Source organism: Dermacentor andersoni, chromosome 7 (assembly GCF_023375885.2).
Source record: "Dermacentor andersoni chromosome 7, qqDerAnde1_hic_scaffold, whole genome shotgun sequence".
In the NCBI taxonomy this organism is placed as follows: domain Eukaryota; kingdom Metazoa; phylum Arthropoda; class Arachnida; order Ixodida; family Ixodidae; genus Dermacentor; species Dermacentor andersoni.
The window spans coordinates 138,196,332-138,213,942 of NC_092820.1; the positions used below are offsets into that span (position 1 = coordinate 138,196,332).

At 45.4% G+C, this 17,611-nt stretch overlaps 1 protein-coding gene across 1 annotated transcript in view; it reads right to left on the minus strand.

Moving 5' to 3' along the window:
• LOC129385351 (uncharacterized) overlaps positions 1 to 12,979 on the minus strand; it is a 32,120-nt gene extending 19,141 nt beyond the window's left edge. Inside the window, exons 1-3 of the mRNA XM_055071985.2 lie at positions 12,839 to 12,979; positions 458 to 594; positions 304 to 386 (exon numbers count right to left, since the gene is read on the minus strand). Coding sequence (XP_054927960.1) covers positions 304 to 386; positions 458 to 594; positions 12,839 to 12,958 — 340 coding nt within the window. The 5' untranslated portion in view covers positions 12,959 to 12,979. The remainder of the gene's footprint in view (positions 1 to 303; positions 387 to 457; positions 595 to 12,838) is intronic.
• Positions 12,980 to 17,611: the final 4,632 nt, after the last annotated feature.

Sequence of the window (17,611 nt, forward strand, 5' to 3'; positions counted from 1 at the left end):
AAAATAAGAAGGATCCGGAATGAATTTAATTATCCCAGAGTCCTACCTCAGAAAACGATGTTTTTCTTTGTTTATACGCACAGTAGTACTGCGAAATAAGCGAGTGACTACATGGGGGGAAAGCACTGTTTATGTGTCGTAATCAAATGACACGATTTCCTTTCAGAAATCTGAGCAGATCATAGATTGGAAGACTCACTTACAAGAGAAATAAATGGGCTTATTTTCTTCTGTTAATAGCACCTTCATTAAATAATTTCAACAGTTCTATAGGCAGTAAGAAAACATCACACTGCTACATACCGCCATAAACATGAATTGTGTCGTAGACTTTGTTTTGATCTTGACGATGATAGTCAAAAGTTCCTTTCAGTTCTTCTGTTATGCTGTTCAAGGTGAATTAAATTAGTCATTTCATGTCGAATTAGAAAGACGCATAAGAAACTCCATCTCTTACTTTGTCCCATTCTCTAGATAGGACCTCTGAAAGAATGTGGTGTTTGAAGTCATATTGTGGTTGACGTCCTTTCGGCACATCCGTGCATTCGGCTGAGTAGTGTTAAAAACCCAGATTTCCTCAGTGGTATTGAAGAACTGAAATAAAACAAATGCAATATTTATGCTTTCGTTATGTAAATACCATCCCCATCATTCTGATTATTACATTCACTGCAGGACGTAGACCTTTCGCTGCGATCTTCCATTACCCCAGGCTTGTGCTAGCTGATTTTAACTTGCACCTGTCAATTTCCTATGTTTCTCACCCCACCCAGTTTTCTGCCGTTCTCGATTGCGCTTTCATTTTCCTTGGTACGCATACAGTCATTGTAATGGTCCATCAGCTATCTGCCCTACGTGTTACATGCGCTGCCCTGCCCCAGTCATTTCGCTTAACGTATACTAAGAGTTCGATATCGGCGATACCTGTTCGCATTCCGATCCACACCACTCCCTCCTTGCCTATGAAAAGTACGCCTAATGTTTTTTGTTCCGTCACTCTTTGGGCGGGGCTTAACTTGTTCTAGAACTTCGCCCACGTAGAAGTTTGTTCCCCATATGTTAGCACTGGTAGAATCTAACGATTTTTTGCTTTTCTTTTCAACTGGACTGGTAAGCTTCCAGTCCGGATTTAGTAATTCATTCCATAAGCATGGCAGCCCATTTTTATCGCTCTGTACATTTCCGTCTCATGGTCTGGATCCCCTGATAGTAACTGAACTAGATAAATGTGTTCCTCCACGGACTCTAGACTGACTGCAGTTATAAGGTATTGCTTCGTTGAAACGCTACTAAACATTTCCTTCGTTCTCTGCACAATATCTTGCTACCCTGCTCTTATATTTTGTCCGTTAATGTTCTCAAACATTTGTTGTAAGTCTTCCCCAGTGTTGCTGAACAGGACACAGCAGGGAAAACACGCACGAGGAAAGCGCGAGCTGACCCGCCGTGGTTGCTCAGTGGCTATGGTGTTGGGCTGCTGAGCACGAGGTCGCGGGATCGAATCCCGGCCACGGCGGCCGCATTTCGATGGGGGCGAAATGCGAAAACGCGCGTGTGCTTAGATTTAGGTGCACGTTAAAGAACCCCAGGTGGTCAAAATTTCCGGAGTCCTCCACTACGGCGTGCCTCATAATCAGAAAGTGGTTTTGGCACGTAAAACCCCAAATATTATTATTAAAGCGCGAGCTGAGAATCGAAGAAGATGAGCAAAACAAGAACAGAGTAACAGAGGGAGCCCACTTTTACCTTGTTCTTGTTTTGCTCATCGTCTTAAACAGGACGATGTCATCTGCAAACCGAAAGCTGCTGAGATATTCGCCTTTGATCCTCACTGCTGAGTCTTTGGAGTCTATTGCTTTTGCTACTTCTTTGACGATGCAGTCAATACAATTGAAGAAATCGTGTCACCTCTGAATAAATCTTTTGTGATATATATACATATATATATATATATATATATATATATATAATCTTTGTGATACAACCGGCGCTTAGAATGCATGGCACAAAGGAAGGCGAAGAAGCGCATCTGGGCCTGGCACGAGCTGGCTATCTTGGTCTTTGGCTGCGCTGCTCATTTAAATGCAGTATAGGTGGCCTTTTCTGTCTATGTATTTCCGCCCGTAACATTAGGGTGGAGGATTGCGATCCCCCTCCTCGCCACGGAGCTCCGCAGCGCTTGCTACACCGAGCTCGCTACCATGCTCCCGGAGATGAGGCTCCGTCATCGTCGGCTGCGACTGATCAGACTGTTCCACTCGTTACGCTTGCCCACGTTCGCGACCCTAGTCTGTTGTCCGGCTTGGACGGCATTGACGTTGAAGTGTGGATGAACCGCTATGAACGCGTCAGCACTAACAATAGGTGGGATCCAACGATCATGTTCCCTACCGTTGTTTTTATTGCGACAGCAATTACATCGACACTCCAGGCGCATTTCTGCCGTCGCCGTCGCCGTGAGGTTCTGTATAAAGTCCAAGGGCGATAACGTCATCGCCACGCGGCGCATGCTGTACGAGCCAGCAAAAGTGGGCAACGGTGAGCCGGCGGACGCAGGTCAATCTCGCGTGCGCGAGCGAGCAAGGTGGAGCGGAAGCAGGCCCTTTTCTGTCGCGCGTGACGCACGACGATGAGGCCAGGGACGGGGGCGGTCTTCTGCGGCGGCTGCTGCTTACAGCGCAGCCGTGCGAGCGCCGCATCTTGAAAGCGGGATACGACGTGGCCAAAGTGCGCGCACCCGCAAACGTCATCTTCAAAGCGATCTGCGCTGATTGCAGAGTGCACGTAGTGCCGGTAGTTTCGCATACGCTGTGCTTTCAACGTTTCATTCGCGGTGAAACGAGAGATGCACGAAGGTCAATTTTATCGCTGCTGCTGCCGCAATTTGCCCCTTTACCGCTTCTACGGTGTGTTCCCGTGTTCATCTATCGATATGTATTCATGCTTACCTGTGCGTGCGTGATACCATGCTTACTAATCTTGTTAGTAACCGAAAGTTTACAAATTTATACGGCCGATAAAGCCGCCATCCTTACTCTGTACAGTTATCTAGTAAGTGGCTGTTGCAATGGGTGCTTCGTCTTTCGGGTGAAACTGCGACACTTTTACTTGACCGGCACCCCTCGCGTGTGGTACCGAACCCAGCTAGATCAATTAACAAGCTGGAACATTTTCAAAGAAAAAATGCTGTTTCATTGTACTCTGTGATGGTGGATGATCAGCGAAGCTGTGTATGTGAGCGCCTTAATGGCGAACTGTCCATCGCCGTGCGTGGAACGCTGTATTCACATGAATGGAAAGCAAGGCACGACTAGCCGCTCCTCTACGATACTGAGCCTCGGAAGATAAGGCACTGAGGGGTATACATACCCATGTACTGTTGCAAAACGCAGCACCACAATTTTACTAACGAATGCCGGCACTTAGAACTGACACGCACCTCACCGCACTCCGAGTGCACGCACTGTGCTTCACCGTAGCCAAGGCGATCGTGCGTTGGTCGACGTCCAGCAGTGCAGTAATGGTTCTGAGGTCATCGAAAAACCACAATTTTGTGGATCGCGGAAAGAACTCGGAGAGCGCTAATTCCATGGTATTTGTATTCGCTACAAGTGTGAGCCTCTCATTTGCACTTAGTGAACAAAGTGTTCAAAACATCGTGTCAACCTCGCTTGAATGTACGTGGTAATGTCACATAGCAGGTCAGGCACGTCTTCCTTGACTTATTTTGTATAAAAAAATTAAGTATAGACACCAGCTCCTGGAGCTGGGCTTACTAAGTTTCTGATCATTAATAAAGTGTTAGTAGTCAAAGTACACCTATGCTGAAAGTGTTTATCATGCACATTTGAAACACAACGTTCATGTACTATCTCAGTTTTCTCATTACATCTAGCTCCCAAGCTGTTCCAAATAACAGATGCGAATTCAAGAGGAGGTCTGATTAGCGAACAAAGAAGGTGGAGCAGCACAAGAAGATATAGCACAAATATTGGCAGTATAATGGAATTGAAAAAATAATAATAAATAAATGGGAATAAAAGCAGATGAAGAAAGAACGGGCCGCAGGTGGAATACGAACCCACGTCTTGGAATTACGCAGGCAGTTCTTACTGATTCATCTACCATGGTGCCAATTTGCCGTCTGTTTTCAGGGATCTCAATTGCTGCGTGCTATTCGATGATGATGATGCGGACGCTTGGATTTAGTGGAATATATCAATAAACAATCGCTGGCTGATCTGAGGACGACGATGTGTTTTGTTTGATATTGGCTGGTTTTCATGTTGGCCAGTGCTTGGTATTCCTTGTAAATACACCTTGTAAATAGTTTAACAACTGTGCTTCCAGGTAACATTTATATGGTGGAAGTGCTGGGTACATCTTTCGAAGACGGAGCTTCGCAACGGACGCCATGTCGACTCTACCACCATGCCGTCATGTTATGCCGCATCGCCACCAGTTACGCCTGCGACCACCACCCAGTTTATCACCCTCCTACAGCCCCACGATCCCGGGACCTTTTGCATGGCAAACATCGCCGACCTGGATGACTGGTTCAGCATGTATAAGCGTGTCAGGAAATGGAATTGCTGGGATCCAACTATAATGCTGGCCAACGTCATGTTTTACCTCGGAGGATCGCCTCGCATCTTGTTTCAGACCCACGATTATATTACCAGCTGGGACACGTTCAAGCAGTCCCCGTTTGGTCGATACAACTGGCGGTACATACCCAGACGTCAACTGAGCCATATTTGTCGTGCTAGCCTTGTGTCTACAAGTTGACCAGAAGATGCCCGAGGCTGACAACATCGTCCACATTTTGAAAGGAAACGCAGACGACGCATTCAATCCGCTCGTCTTCACCAACGCGACCAGCCTTGACAGTGTGATCAAAGAGTGCCACAGTTTTGAGCAAGCGAAATGCTGACGCATCTCGCATAAGTAAGAGCGTCAAGCGAATACCGCTGCAACGTCTTCCTGCAAGGCGGCTCCTTGTCAGCCATTCCCATCAGACGGCACGACGCGCATCGTACGCCGAGAACTCGAGGCCGCATATTCGGCTTCTTATAAACCCACTGTATGCGAGACCTCGACGCCGGCTGTTTCTTTGATCCAGGCCATTGCTCGCCACGAATTTGCCAACCTTGGCCTCCTGTCTACTGTCTGCGCCGCAGACACTCCTGACACCGCCCTCGTCTCTGCTGGCAGGCCTGGTCGTGGACCCTACGCTCTTCATCGTTCCAGAAACCCGTAGGAACGGAGAACAGCCGACGATAAGCATAGCTCTTTTCACTGCCGCCGAGCTGGACACATTTCTCGCTATTGCCGTAGACGGTGGCCTTCTCAGAACTCTAACCCATTTCCCACTTACTCTGGTGCTTTCCGTAGTGCTAGCCGCTATGTACCCTCACCTAATCCTCTGCACTCATTGTCCCTGGCGAAGGTAGGCGCTACGCCCAGTCGCCTCCACCGCATCGCCGGCCATCTCGTTCCCCGTCTTCATTGCCGTCGCTTTTTCGCCTGAAAGCTATACTGCACAGCTTCTGGAGGTGAAGTTGTGCTGCCGACCTTGACCCAAAATACTCTGATGCCCTTACGTGCCCACCGGCACATAACTGACGCCCCCGTCGACGGCGTCAGCGCTTTGTTGTTATATTGGGGTGCATGTCTCTGGCTTTAGTGCCAGTTCCTGTCACCGCATGAAAAAGGTACCTATACCTCCCACGACCCAAGTCGTACGTGTCGCTGCCGTTGTGATGGCTGCCGTTGTTGGAATTGGCAAAGTTTGGCTTAGCCTTGCTTGTCACCACGGGGTAGTTACATTTACGGTCTCATACTTGGGCTTGATTTTCTTTCTGGCATTCCCCTCTGATTGATTGTTCCGCCGGTGTCCTGCGCCTTGAACTGCCTCGGGACTGGCAACCCAGTGAATAACCTACTGCGTCTCGCTTACATTACTGAGATTTTGGTCGCCTACCATTTAATATTGTGACATATGTCGCATTGTCATGTTCGCCAGCTGTTTTGGATGGCGACTGCTACTGGACACCTCTTCCTGACGTCCTGCTCACGCACAGCGTCGCTGCAGTCTACTCGGTCCTCAGCATTACGGACTGTGTACACATCCTAAGCTTCCACTTGCGAATTTTGGCTAGATCAAGCCAGTCATTCCCCAGGGGCTTTCCGTAGCCTAGTTGCTGAAAGCTGAACTTTCTCTTCAACTGTACTGGTGTTTGATAGGTTCACGTTCGAAATGGTAAACAAAGTCTAAGTTTTGCCCCGGCAAGGCCAGTGACAGTAAGGATGGGCGCTTCTGTCCAAGGGCCACATCAGCATAAACGATTTTGTGGGCGGTATAGTTCTTATGTGCACAGTCTGTACGTAACAGGACTTGACACCACATAGGCGTCTGCAAGAAGGTCATGTCCGGAATTGAACAACACCATTTCTGATTGCCCGTATATATTGTCCGTATTGCCCGTATTGTCCGACAAGACGGAGACAAATGTCCTATTAAGCTATCTCCAATCGGACAACCTTGCTATGCCACTGCCTTTAGAATCAGCCCGTTTACCGTTAATATATATATATATATATATATATATATATATATATATATATATATATATATATATATATATATATATATATATTTCTTGACTTTTCTAAAGCTTTTGACCGCGTGACCCACTGTCGCCTGATTTCTAAATTATCTGCCTTACGACTTGACTCTAACATTATCCTGGATTCGTAATTTTCTTTCTTTTCGAAAACAGTTTACTGTTGTTAACAATTTCTCTTCCCCGCCTTCTTCTGTTAGCTCTGACGTGCCACAAGGCAGCGTCCTCGGCCCCTTACTCTTAATCTACATTAACGACTTACCCACCCAGATTACTTCCTGCATGCGCCTCTTTGCCGATGACTGCATAATCTAGCGTCCTATTCACACGACTGACGATCACTTGAAACTTCAAGCAGATCTTAACCTTATCGCTAACTGGCGTAACAAATGGGTCATGACACTAAACATTAGAAAGTGCGAGGTGATGTGCTTCAGCCGAAAATGTGTAAATTCTAAATATTCGTATCATCTTAATAACACTATGCTTTCCCACACTTCATCATATAGGTACCTTGGTGTTGTTCTTACAGAGAATCTTTCATGGGCCCCATACATCACTTCTACATGCGCCAAAGCATCACGTTCTCTTGGCTATCTACGACGCAACTTGCCAAATGCCCCGCCAAACATTCGAGAACTCGCTTTCCAAACATTCATTTTGCCACAGTTAGAATTCGCCTCCTCAAATTGGTCCCCTCTTCAAAATTACCTAATAAATATGACGGAAATGATACAAAACAGAGCAGCCCGGTTCATATCCCGTAACTACAGTATAAACTGAAGCATTACACAAATTAAACTAGACCTACTGTTGTCGCCATTAGATATCCGCCGCAACATCGCTCTTCTGTGCTTATTCCACAAATATATTTACATTAATAAACGAACCCGGTTACAACTACAAATACCCCACTCTTTATCACGCAGATTACATAATCAGTTCAGTTTCATGCGTATATACGGTAAAACAAATGCATTTAATTCATCTGCACTACCACGTGCCATTCGTCTCTCGAATGACCTCCCTGATAACATAGCCTCCATATCTAATCCCGACACGTTCCGCTCTCAGTTACTCATGCTTTTCCCATTTCATACCGTTCACGAGTGACCAATCTAGTAGATGTTATCGTGCATTTTTGCCATGTTGTATATCATTTTCATAAACGGTATTCCTTTGCTCTGTTAACAGTAACAAGTGTTTGTGTGCCTTCAGATATTGCTTCGTATTCCTAGTGCCTTCAATATTGTGTAACACGGTAATCCTTTTATACCACTGATCCTGTTGGAAATTTCTACTTTTTATACCTTTACTGTTTAATATGCCCCCCTTACTTTATGCCCTGCCATAGGGCCTGTAAGGTTCTTTTGAATAAATAAATAAATACAGATGTATATATGCACCTGGTGTTACAGCTAACTCAGGCTGAGTATTAAAAAACGATACATAGGCGCTTCCCATGTGAGATTACTGCAGTGTTTAATTTGTTTTCAGCGTCTCCTTTAAGTGCGAGAAATTGAAAAAATACCACGTGACTGCCGGAGAACGCGCCGCGCTTTTAGGGCCCTGAAATGTAAGTTGCACAATGTAGCAAAGGCTGCCCCGCGGACAGAGTTCGATTAAGCAGGCTGTCGGTGACTGCGATGGACTGCAATGGATCGGAGGCAGCATGGTATTTACCTCCCTCTTTCATCACACTGTCAGCTCTGCCCACGCCATCGTGTTTCTTCATTTGTACGGAAAGAAAAGAAAAAAAAAATACCTGCGCTGCGTGAAATGCTCCATCCGGTTTCATATCGCATTCATACGGGACGGCCGCTTTTTCGTTAAAGGATTTCTTTCTTAAAACGGTACGCCCCTTTCGTGACTTAACGTCCGTAGAAGGAAGAGAGAGAATAAAGAGAGAAGGCAGGCATGTTAATCCGAAATCCGTCTTCTTGGCTACCCTACTCTGGGGAGGGACAAGAGGGAACAGAAAGATGAGATTCAGAGAGGCAGGAGAGGGGGAGGAAAGCAGCGGTGAGCTGCATCGCAGTCATCGGCACACTGTTCAAGCGATCTCTGTGCGCGGAGCAGCCTTGGCTAATTCGTTCAACTCACATTTGAGGGCACTAAACGCGCGGAGGGCCATTTGGCAGTCACGTGGTATCTTTCTTTTTTTAATTTCGTCCAACTCAAAGAAAAGCTGAAAAACAATTAAACAGAACAGTGATCTTACCACAGATGAAGTAATCCGATTTTTTATGACAAGTGCTACACCTTTTGTATTGACGGTCTTTCGAGAGAGTTCATATTTGAAAAGTTACTCAAGCAATCTTTGTTAATTATCCAGCTTGGCGGATTGAAAAGATATCACGAAGTGCTCCATATGGCTCAGAACAATGCTGTGGCTATTCGACACGCGTAGCCCATGTTTAATTTTTTGATAGTTGGCTAGAGTTATCTGAAACACCCTGTATATATCTAGACTGCCGCATTTGAGACCCTCATTATGTAATCAACGAGAAGAAAGGAAATTGAGGAGGCCGATTTTATTTGTCGTATCATAAGGGCATAGCAATCAGTGCCACCAAGCGCCGCACTGGAGAGACTATCTGCGTCTTCTAACTGAACTAAAAACATTATAATTAAACGGAAATGAAAGAGTATTAAAATACAACTGTCCGCAGGTGGGATACTAATCCACGTCTTCGCATTATGCGTGCAATGTTCATAGTGGTGGCGCTAACACTCCAAGTAGGTTATATGTAGTAGATAAACATAAATGCCCCAGAAGTTGAGTGGGAAAAGAGTGCCGTGGCAGATTAACTGGTAAACGTATCGTGTGTGAAATGCGTAGATGTGGATTCGTATCTCAGCTGTGGTCGGTAGTTTTCTCGTTCATTTCCATTTTTTTATCATTCCTTTTTCCAGTTAGGAACTGCAGATAATTTCACGTATACTGCACTTGGTGCCATTGTTTGTTATCGTGTTATGATATGATTAATGAAAATTGGGCCCCTCGATGTCCTTTCTTCTCGTTCCTTATATACCGAGTGTCTCGAATACGGCAGCTTTGATGCGTTCAGGTAGAATGTGTGGGGAACTACCGACCGCAGCTGAGATACGAATCCACATCTTGCATGCGATGCATTTATGAGGTAATCTACCACGGCGCTGTTTTCCGACTCACTTTCTGGGGCATTTATGTTTATCTACTACAACTAATCTACTTGGAGTGTTAGCGCCTCCACTATGAACATTGCACGCATAATGTGAAGACGTGGATTAGTATCCTATCTGCGTACACAAGTATTTTAATACACTTTCATTTCCGTTTATTCATATTATTATTAATTCAATGAGGGAACACAGATAATCTCTCCAATGCTGTGCTTCGTGGCACTGATTGTTATGCTCTAATGATACGACAAATAAAATCGGCCTCCTCAATTTTCTTTCTTCTGGTTGATTAAATGATGAGGGTCTGAAATGTGACAGTCTAGATGTATACAGGGTGTTTCAAATAACTCGAGCATAATATTAAAAAAAATGAAACATACGCTACGCGTGTCGAATTGCCACAGTATTGTTCTGAGCCATATGGAGCACGTCGTGATATCCTTTCAATGCGCGAAGCTGGATAATTAACAAAGTTTGCGTAATTAACTTTCTAAATATTGACTCTATCGAAAGATCGTCAATACAAAAGTTGTAGCACTTGTTATAAAACATCGGATTACTTCATCTATGCTAAGATTACTGGCCTGTTTAATTGTTTTGCAGCGTTTCTTTGAATTGGGCGAAATTAAAAAAAGAAATACCACGTGACTGCCAAATGGCACTCCGTGCGTTTAGTGCCCTCAAATGTAAGTTGAACGAATTAGCAAAGGCTGCTCCGCGCAAGAGATCGATTGAACAGTGTGTCGATGACTGCGAAGCAGCTCATCGCGGCTGTCCTCCTCCTCCCCTGCCTCTCTGAATCTCATCTATCTATTCCCTCTTTTACCTCCCCCAGAGTAGCGTGGCCAACAAGACGGATTTCGGTTTAACATTCCTGCCTTCTCTCTTTATTTCCCCCTCCTTCTATGGACGTTAAGGCACGAAGTGGGCGTACCGTTTTATGAAATCCTTCAATGAAAAACCGGCCGTCACGTATGAATGCGATATGAAACCAGATGCAGCATTTGACGCAGCGCAGGTATTTTTTCTTTTCTTTCCGTACAAATGAAGAAACACGATGGAGTGGGCGAGGCTGACAGCGTGATGAGAGACGGAGATAAAAACCATGCTGCCTCCGATCCATTGCAGTCGATCGCAGTCACCGACAGCCTGTTTAGTCGAACTCTGTCCGCGGGGCAGCCTTTGCTAAATTGCGCAACTTATATTTCAGGGCACTAAAAGCGCGGCGCCTACTCCGGCAGTCACATGGTATTTTTTAAAATTTCGCGCACTTTAAGGAAACGGTGTAAAATCATTAAACAGTGCAGTAATCTGACACGGGTAGCGTCTATGTTTCGTTTTTAATACTCGGCCCGAGTTAGCTCAAACACTAGGTGCATATATATATATATATATATATATATATATATATATATATATATATATATATATATATATATATATATATATATATATATATATATATATATATATATATATATATATATAGGTTTTCTTCAACGTTCAGCACGCAGGACCCGACGTAACATACGCAGGAAAGAGACGACGGACTTTTTGGAAGACTTCTTGTACTTAACGTTTTCGGTTGGTGGACCAGCCTTCGTCTGAACTCTCACGAAGGCTGGTCCACCAGCCGAAAACGTTAAGTAAAAGAAGGCTTCCAAAAAGTTCGTCGTCTCTTTCCTGCGTGTATATATATATATATATATATATATATATATATATATATATATATATATATATAATCTCGTCAGCATCGACCACTATACTCGCGGAGAACTGTCTGTGGCTATGAAGGGAAAGCTACGGAGGCAAAGCGCGCAAAAGTGAAAATGCTTCCGAAGAGACTCCTGCATTTTCCTCCACGTTAGTATAAGATGGAGAAGACACAATATAAACAAGTTATTAGCAACAGTTAAATAAGACAAAACAGACGATTGAATGTAAAAGCTTATTTATTTTGCAATTTTTCCCTTCCTCGCCTAGGCAAACGCGAAACCACCCCACCTGAAAGCTGCACAGAGTGAACGTCTCTTCCGAGCAGCTAAAAGCACTGTCAAACTTTGGTGGGCTACTTGGCGAGGTAACACATGTGTAGAAGCTCCGCCCCGGTAACTTTTCCTTCATAGCCACAGAAAGTCGTCCACGGTTATAGCGAATATCGCTACACAGAAGCATGTACATGCACCTAGTGCAACGCACTGCTTCCCACCATAAATCGAAGCTATACGCCACATTTGACCTAAGTAAATTTCGCGTTCTTGTTGTTCTGGCTTTGTTGTTCTTGTTGGTGGGCGAACCAAGTTAATGGCGTCCTTCTTGAATTTGAGAGCGTGCTGGCCTAATAAAGGCTGCCTAAACACTTCCGACAAGGAACTTGGCTAATGACAACATATGCGTCATAGAGAAAACTGGCAGAGCTATGAAGGGTAAGGTTGGCGTCATCAATTCTTAAGCTGACTAATGTCAACTTCCCGAGGGTGAAAGAGCGCGACTTAAGGCTGCATGTGCATGCACCCATGAAAAGCGTTACAATGAAGACATGCCTAGAACCACTGGAATAATAAAACCCCCACTACTTGCGCATAACCGTGAGTTCAATAAATAAATATCGTTAAATAATATTATATACTTAGGCAAAGTTAATTCAGAAATATTTATACAGGTAGCTGTTGGATAACATCAAGTACGGCCTTCCCAGCGCTTCGAAGCTTCAAGCTGGCGTGGTCAATGCAATGATTTCGCAAGATTAATCTAAAACATACAGGATTACTGTTAACACTACAGCCACGTATATACATTCGCTATTTCATCTTGATCGTTCTAGATTATATTATCAAACCATTGATAAATAACTATATAAGCCGAATATTATGCAAGACCATTTATCGTTTCTTGAATTTATTGCATTCTTTCATCGTATGAAGTACTCTTTTGTTAAACGACACGTACCATGTGATACGTCTAATGAGCATTTTACTAAGCTGCACAATGCAGCCGAATTTATGGAACTTTCAAAGAGCAAGGGCACGTCATAGGATTTTTACCTTATCGATAGCGTAGTCCTGGTTCTGTTGGCCATTGCTGTCAGGTGAGCTCTCAGTTAACCGCACTCCTGAGACTATGGCTGAGAGCACAAGGACTACAAGGCATCTCTTTGGAGACATTGCTTTGCTACAGTAAGGTACCCTGTCGTGTGTTTTTTGTTGAAAAACACTTATATATAGTCGTGCAAAAGAATAAAACGACCCTACTACAGCGGAAACACCTGGTGACATTTTGGAGAACGTTGTTTCAAAGGGGTCATAACATTTTCCTGAGATTCACGCTACAGTTGATTGACCGGTCTGCGATGTTAAAAGGCAACTAGTGTTCTTTTTTTTTATGTGGCTACTGCGGCAGCACATGCGTAAAAAAAAAGTAACGAAATAATAGGAAAGTAGCAGTTTCTCCCGAACGACGAAGCATTGATTGCGATAACAACTTAGTAGATAAGTATACGAAGTAAGCAGCATAGATTTATCGACCATATCAACTTGTAAACATTCGCTTATTGACTAAATTAACAATGATATAATGTGTAAGCTCGACTGAATGAGGACGTAGAAAGAAACGCACACACAGAGACAGCACTGTCTCAGTGTGTCTGTTTCTTTCTACTTCCTCGTTCTATTCTTGATTCAACCAACTTGCCCGCCAACGTATTCTAACTAAATTAACAAGCACGGTGCAACGCCCACAGGTAAACGTGAACAGATCTTCTTCGGTGGGCGTGGCAACTCCCTGTCAAAATGTTGGAGGGAGAATTCGCGGCAGCGCAGAGATCGAATTGACCTTCGTGCATCTCTCGCTTGAACGCGAACGAAACGTTGAAAGCACAGCTCATACGAAACTACCTGCACTACGCGCATTATGCAAACATCACAGATCCCTTTTGAAGATCAGGCCCGCGTGGGCGCGCACTTTGGCCATGTAGCAGATAGCTTTCAAGATACGGCGCCGTAAGCAACAGCCGCCATAGAAGAACCCCTCCTGCCCTCTTCCTCCCAAGCTCGCCTGACCCCCGTGCCTTGCGGGCGACACGAGAGGGCGCGCTTCCGGCCCGCATTCCTCGTACACGCGAGATTCAGCCGCGTTCGCCTGCTCACCACTCGCACGATTTCACTCGCACATCCAGGATACGGCGGGCGGTGACGATATTAATGCCCTCGGACTTTATACGGAACCTCACGGCGACGGCGATGGTGACGACATAAATGCGCCTGAAGTGTCCGTATAATTGCTATCGCTATAAAAGGTGCTGAGGAAACGAAAAAAAAAAACTAATTCCTGTTTAAATAATTTACACATCACTCGCGAAATATAGCTAGCTATAATTTTCAAATAAACTGAGTGAATAAGCTGCACGAAAAGAAGAATATTGCACCTTACTTAGGTCAAATAGGATTAATTCTATAAAGCCAAGCTGTCTTTGTTTCTTCAACTTTCCCGCTGCTGCTGCTGCTGCTGCTGCTGCTGCTGCTGCTGCGGTGTGGCACACCGCGTCAGCGGGTGGTTTAAAGCGTGTGTGTGCATTACAGGAGCGTGATAGAGTGGAAAGGCGACGCGAGAAACTCGTTTGAACCTTTGCACGGCGTCGAATGTGCACAATGCCCTCTGAAGCTCCGAGGGCGTCTCATCTTGACAGCTGCAATTGGACGTGACCCCCCACCCTCTTCGCAAAAGTACTGCAGAAATTACAGCGCTTACCTTTCTACTGGATGTCGTGTATTGCTCATGCAATAAACTTCTACTCTTCTACTTCTTCTACTACTTCTACTATTCTACTACTTCTACTATTAACCTGCAAGTCCACAGTGAAGCTAGACAGAATGGTAGAGAGAAGGGGCGAGAAGAAGCAGAGTCTGGGTAGAAACGAAGCAGTCGCGAAACGAGTGTATAACAGCCTTCCCACTCTTCGCTCACAGAGGGATAGGGAAAAGGTGACGTGTCAAGGCAAGGAAACGTTGCTAGTGTAGACACGACAGCGGTTGCGGACAAAAGGGATAGATTTGAGTTAAAATTATGGCAGGGTACGTTGTGGCTATTTCTGCAAAATAAACGCCATGCAAATATGTCAAGCGGGCGACTTACGCAGGACGTGCAGGACGGCCGCATTTGAAGCGCACGGTAGGTTCTAGGCCACACTGCGGTGTGGTCATAAGTCAAATGAACACTTCTGTGGCAGCCCCGATAACTTTTCGGCTTGGACATTGATCACGGTCGTGGGTGTATCTCGATCGCGGCAGCCGCATTGCGATGGGGGCGAAAAAAAAAAGAAAGAACGTTCGTGCACTTAGATTTAGCGACACGTGAAAGAACAAGATGGTGTCAAAACTAATCTGGAGTCCGCGACTGTGGTGTGCCTCATAATCTGATCGTTGTTTGTGGGCGTACAACCCCTTAATTGAATAAAAGTTTACTACTTCTCCACCGATGCGAAGTGCCATGTGAGGCAATGAATATGCTCGACCGTATGAGAAGTTATGAAGTGTGGTGCGCAAAAACTCCTCACGCGAACACCTCCCCGTGTGTGTCCTGTGTACGACGCAAGCAGCAATGGTGCACGCAAGGTTACGTTTAACATCAAGTCACCACTCTCGTGTTGGATTACACTTTGAAGAAATTAAACATTCGCTGTCAACATTACTGCTGATTGTCTTCAAGGAAAGGACAATACAAAGAAAGATTTGCTTAGATGGATTCCCGCAGTGCGTGGGATTCTTATATTTTTTGTTTCCAGAATCTCAACGTTTGGTGCCCTTTAGCTGCGAGCAGCTACAGCTCGCGTTTTATTTTGCGAACTGTTGTATTGAATTATGCGCATTAATTACCGCAGTTATTCAGATACAAACATGCTTCAGATGTAGAAAGTGACAGGCTGTGAGAGAAAACCTCTTGTTCGACACTAAAATGCTGTTTATCGCCTATTGATGTCAACCTACATCAAGTTACTATGGCGCTTTTTGTGTGGTGAAAGCACTCTAAGATAGTATTGGTACAACATTATTTTGGAGAATTGCGATGCTTTCGCTTCGTCTTACAAGCTGTTGAGGAAATGTACGGCGTCAGCATTCTTCAAATGATATGTTATTTGAATGTCTCAATGTACAATACACGCATGGGTCGCAGGTGATCTCACTATACCAGACGCCACATGGACTTCCTTATGCCGCAGTGTATATCATTACATTCAGCCCTTCGAAAAACGCTGAAAGCTCATAACTGACATCGGATAATGACACCCCCTCTTTAGGAACACTATTAGGTCCACCACAACAATGAGTGAGTCGGCGAGCGAAAAACCTGAGGACCGTTTGCACCAATAGCAGGAGCAGAAGCAGCTCTCTTTTGACCCATCTTTCAGTTTTCTTCTAATGTCGCAGCTCGCAGCATGAGGAACGAGAAGTACGCTCCGGAGCGCGCCATATATCGAAGGCGGCCGAGGAGGATGATGATGGCTGCTAGAGGCAACACCACCTAGATAGGTGGGGTTGAAAGTACCTTGAAAGGGCCGTCGTAAGGAGGCATATGAGATGGTCGAACGCTTTAGCGCCGTACGAATCATGGCTTACTGTAGGCATGTTTTTGCGAAAAAAAAAAACGTCACTAGACGATACAACTGTACTAGGGAAAGGAGGCAAGTGTACAAACAGGAAGCGGAGCTGCTTAACATAGCTGTCTGAATCAGCCGTGGCAGCAGCAGCTGATGCGAAAGATTCACCGGGTAACCATAACGTTGTGCCGTAGACAAGATTGGCAGTTGTGCAGCCAATGTCTTCCTTGAAAGAGAAGCACACGCAAAGCAGGACGAGACGAAAGTCTTCAGCCCAAGAAGAGCGAGCCTGGTGGGCCATCAAGGTGGGTTTAAGTCCACGGTGAAGACGTTCAATTATTCCATTTGCCTCTGCGTGATACGCAGTAGCATGGATATGGAGGTGTCAAGCAGGCACGTAAGTTCACGCGAAGAGATCACATTGGAACTGTCGGCCGCGATCGGTCATAACAACGCTAGGGCATCCGAAGCGTGAGATCCAGCCACTGACGATGGTGGGAGCCGCTGTAAGTGCCGATATGTCAGTGAGAGGAAATGCTTCAGGAGCGGGTGTATAACGGTCTACAACCTGTAGCGAGCACCTCGGGATGGTGGAAGCGGGCCAACGATGTCGCTGTGAATCTGACAGAACCGGGTGTCACGTGGACGAATGGAGTGAATGGTTGACTTCGCGTGTTGTGTCGTCTTGGAGAGTTGACAGTCAAGGCATTCGCGAGTCCAGCGTTGCACGTCTACGTTTGCACTCAGCCACACAAAGCGGGAAGTAATTAGACGCTTGGTGGCACTAACTCCAGGATGACTTGAGTCGTGTAGCTTGTTAAATACTTGAATGGCGGAGTCGGAAAGGAACGAATTGGTGTGTTCGACTCCTCGAAACGTCGCAAGTGATAGTGCTTGAAGAAAAGGCAGTGAGCATGTCGGACAGGATAAATGACGTAGCAGAGTGCCAGAGGTCCCTGAGCTTGACGTCTGAAAGCTGCGTCATGGCAATTCCTTCAAATACCAGTGTGGCCTTGCATATTTCGTCGATACGGGAGAAGGCCTCTGCGGCTGCGTTGACTGGGCCTTCAATGTATCGTATGTCCACGGTGAACTCGGAAATGAAACTGATGTGCCCTAGCTTGCCTGCGGTATAAGTGTCATGATTACTGCGAAAAGGGAACGTCAAAGGGTTGTCATCCGTTAGGACCAATAGCGGGACGAGATAATAGAATAGAATAGATAG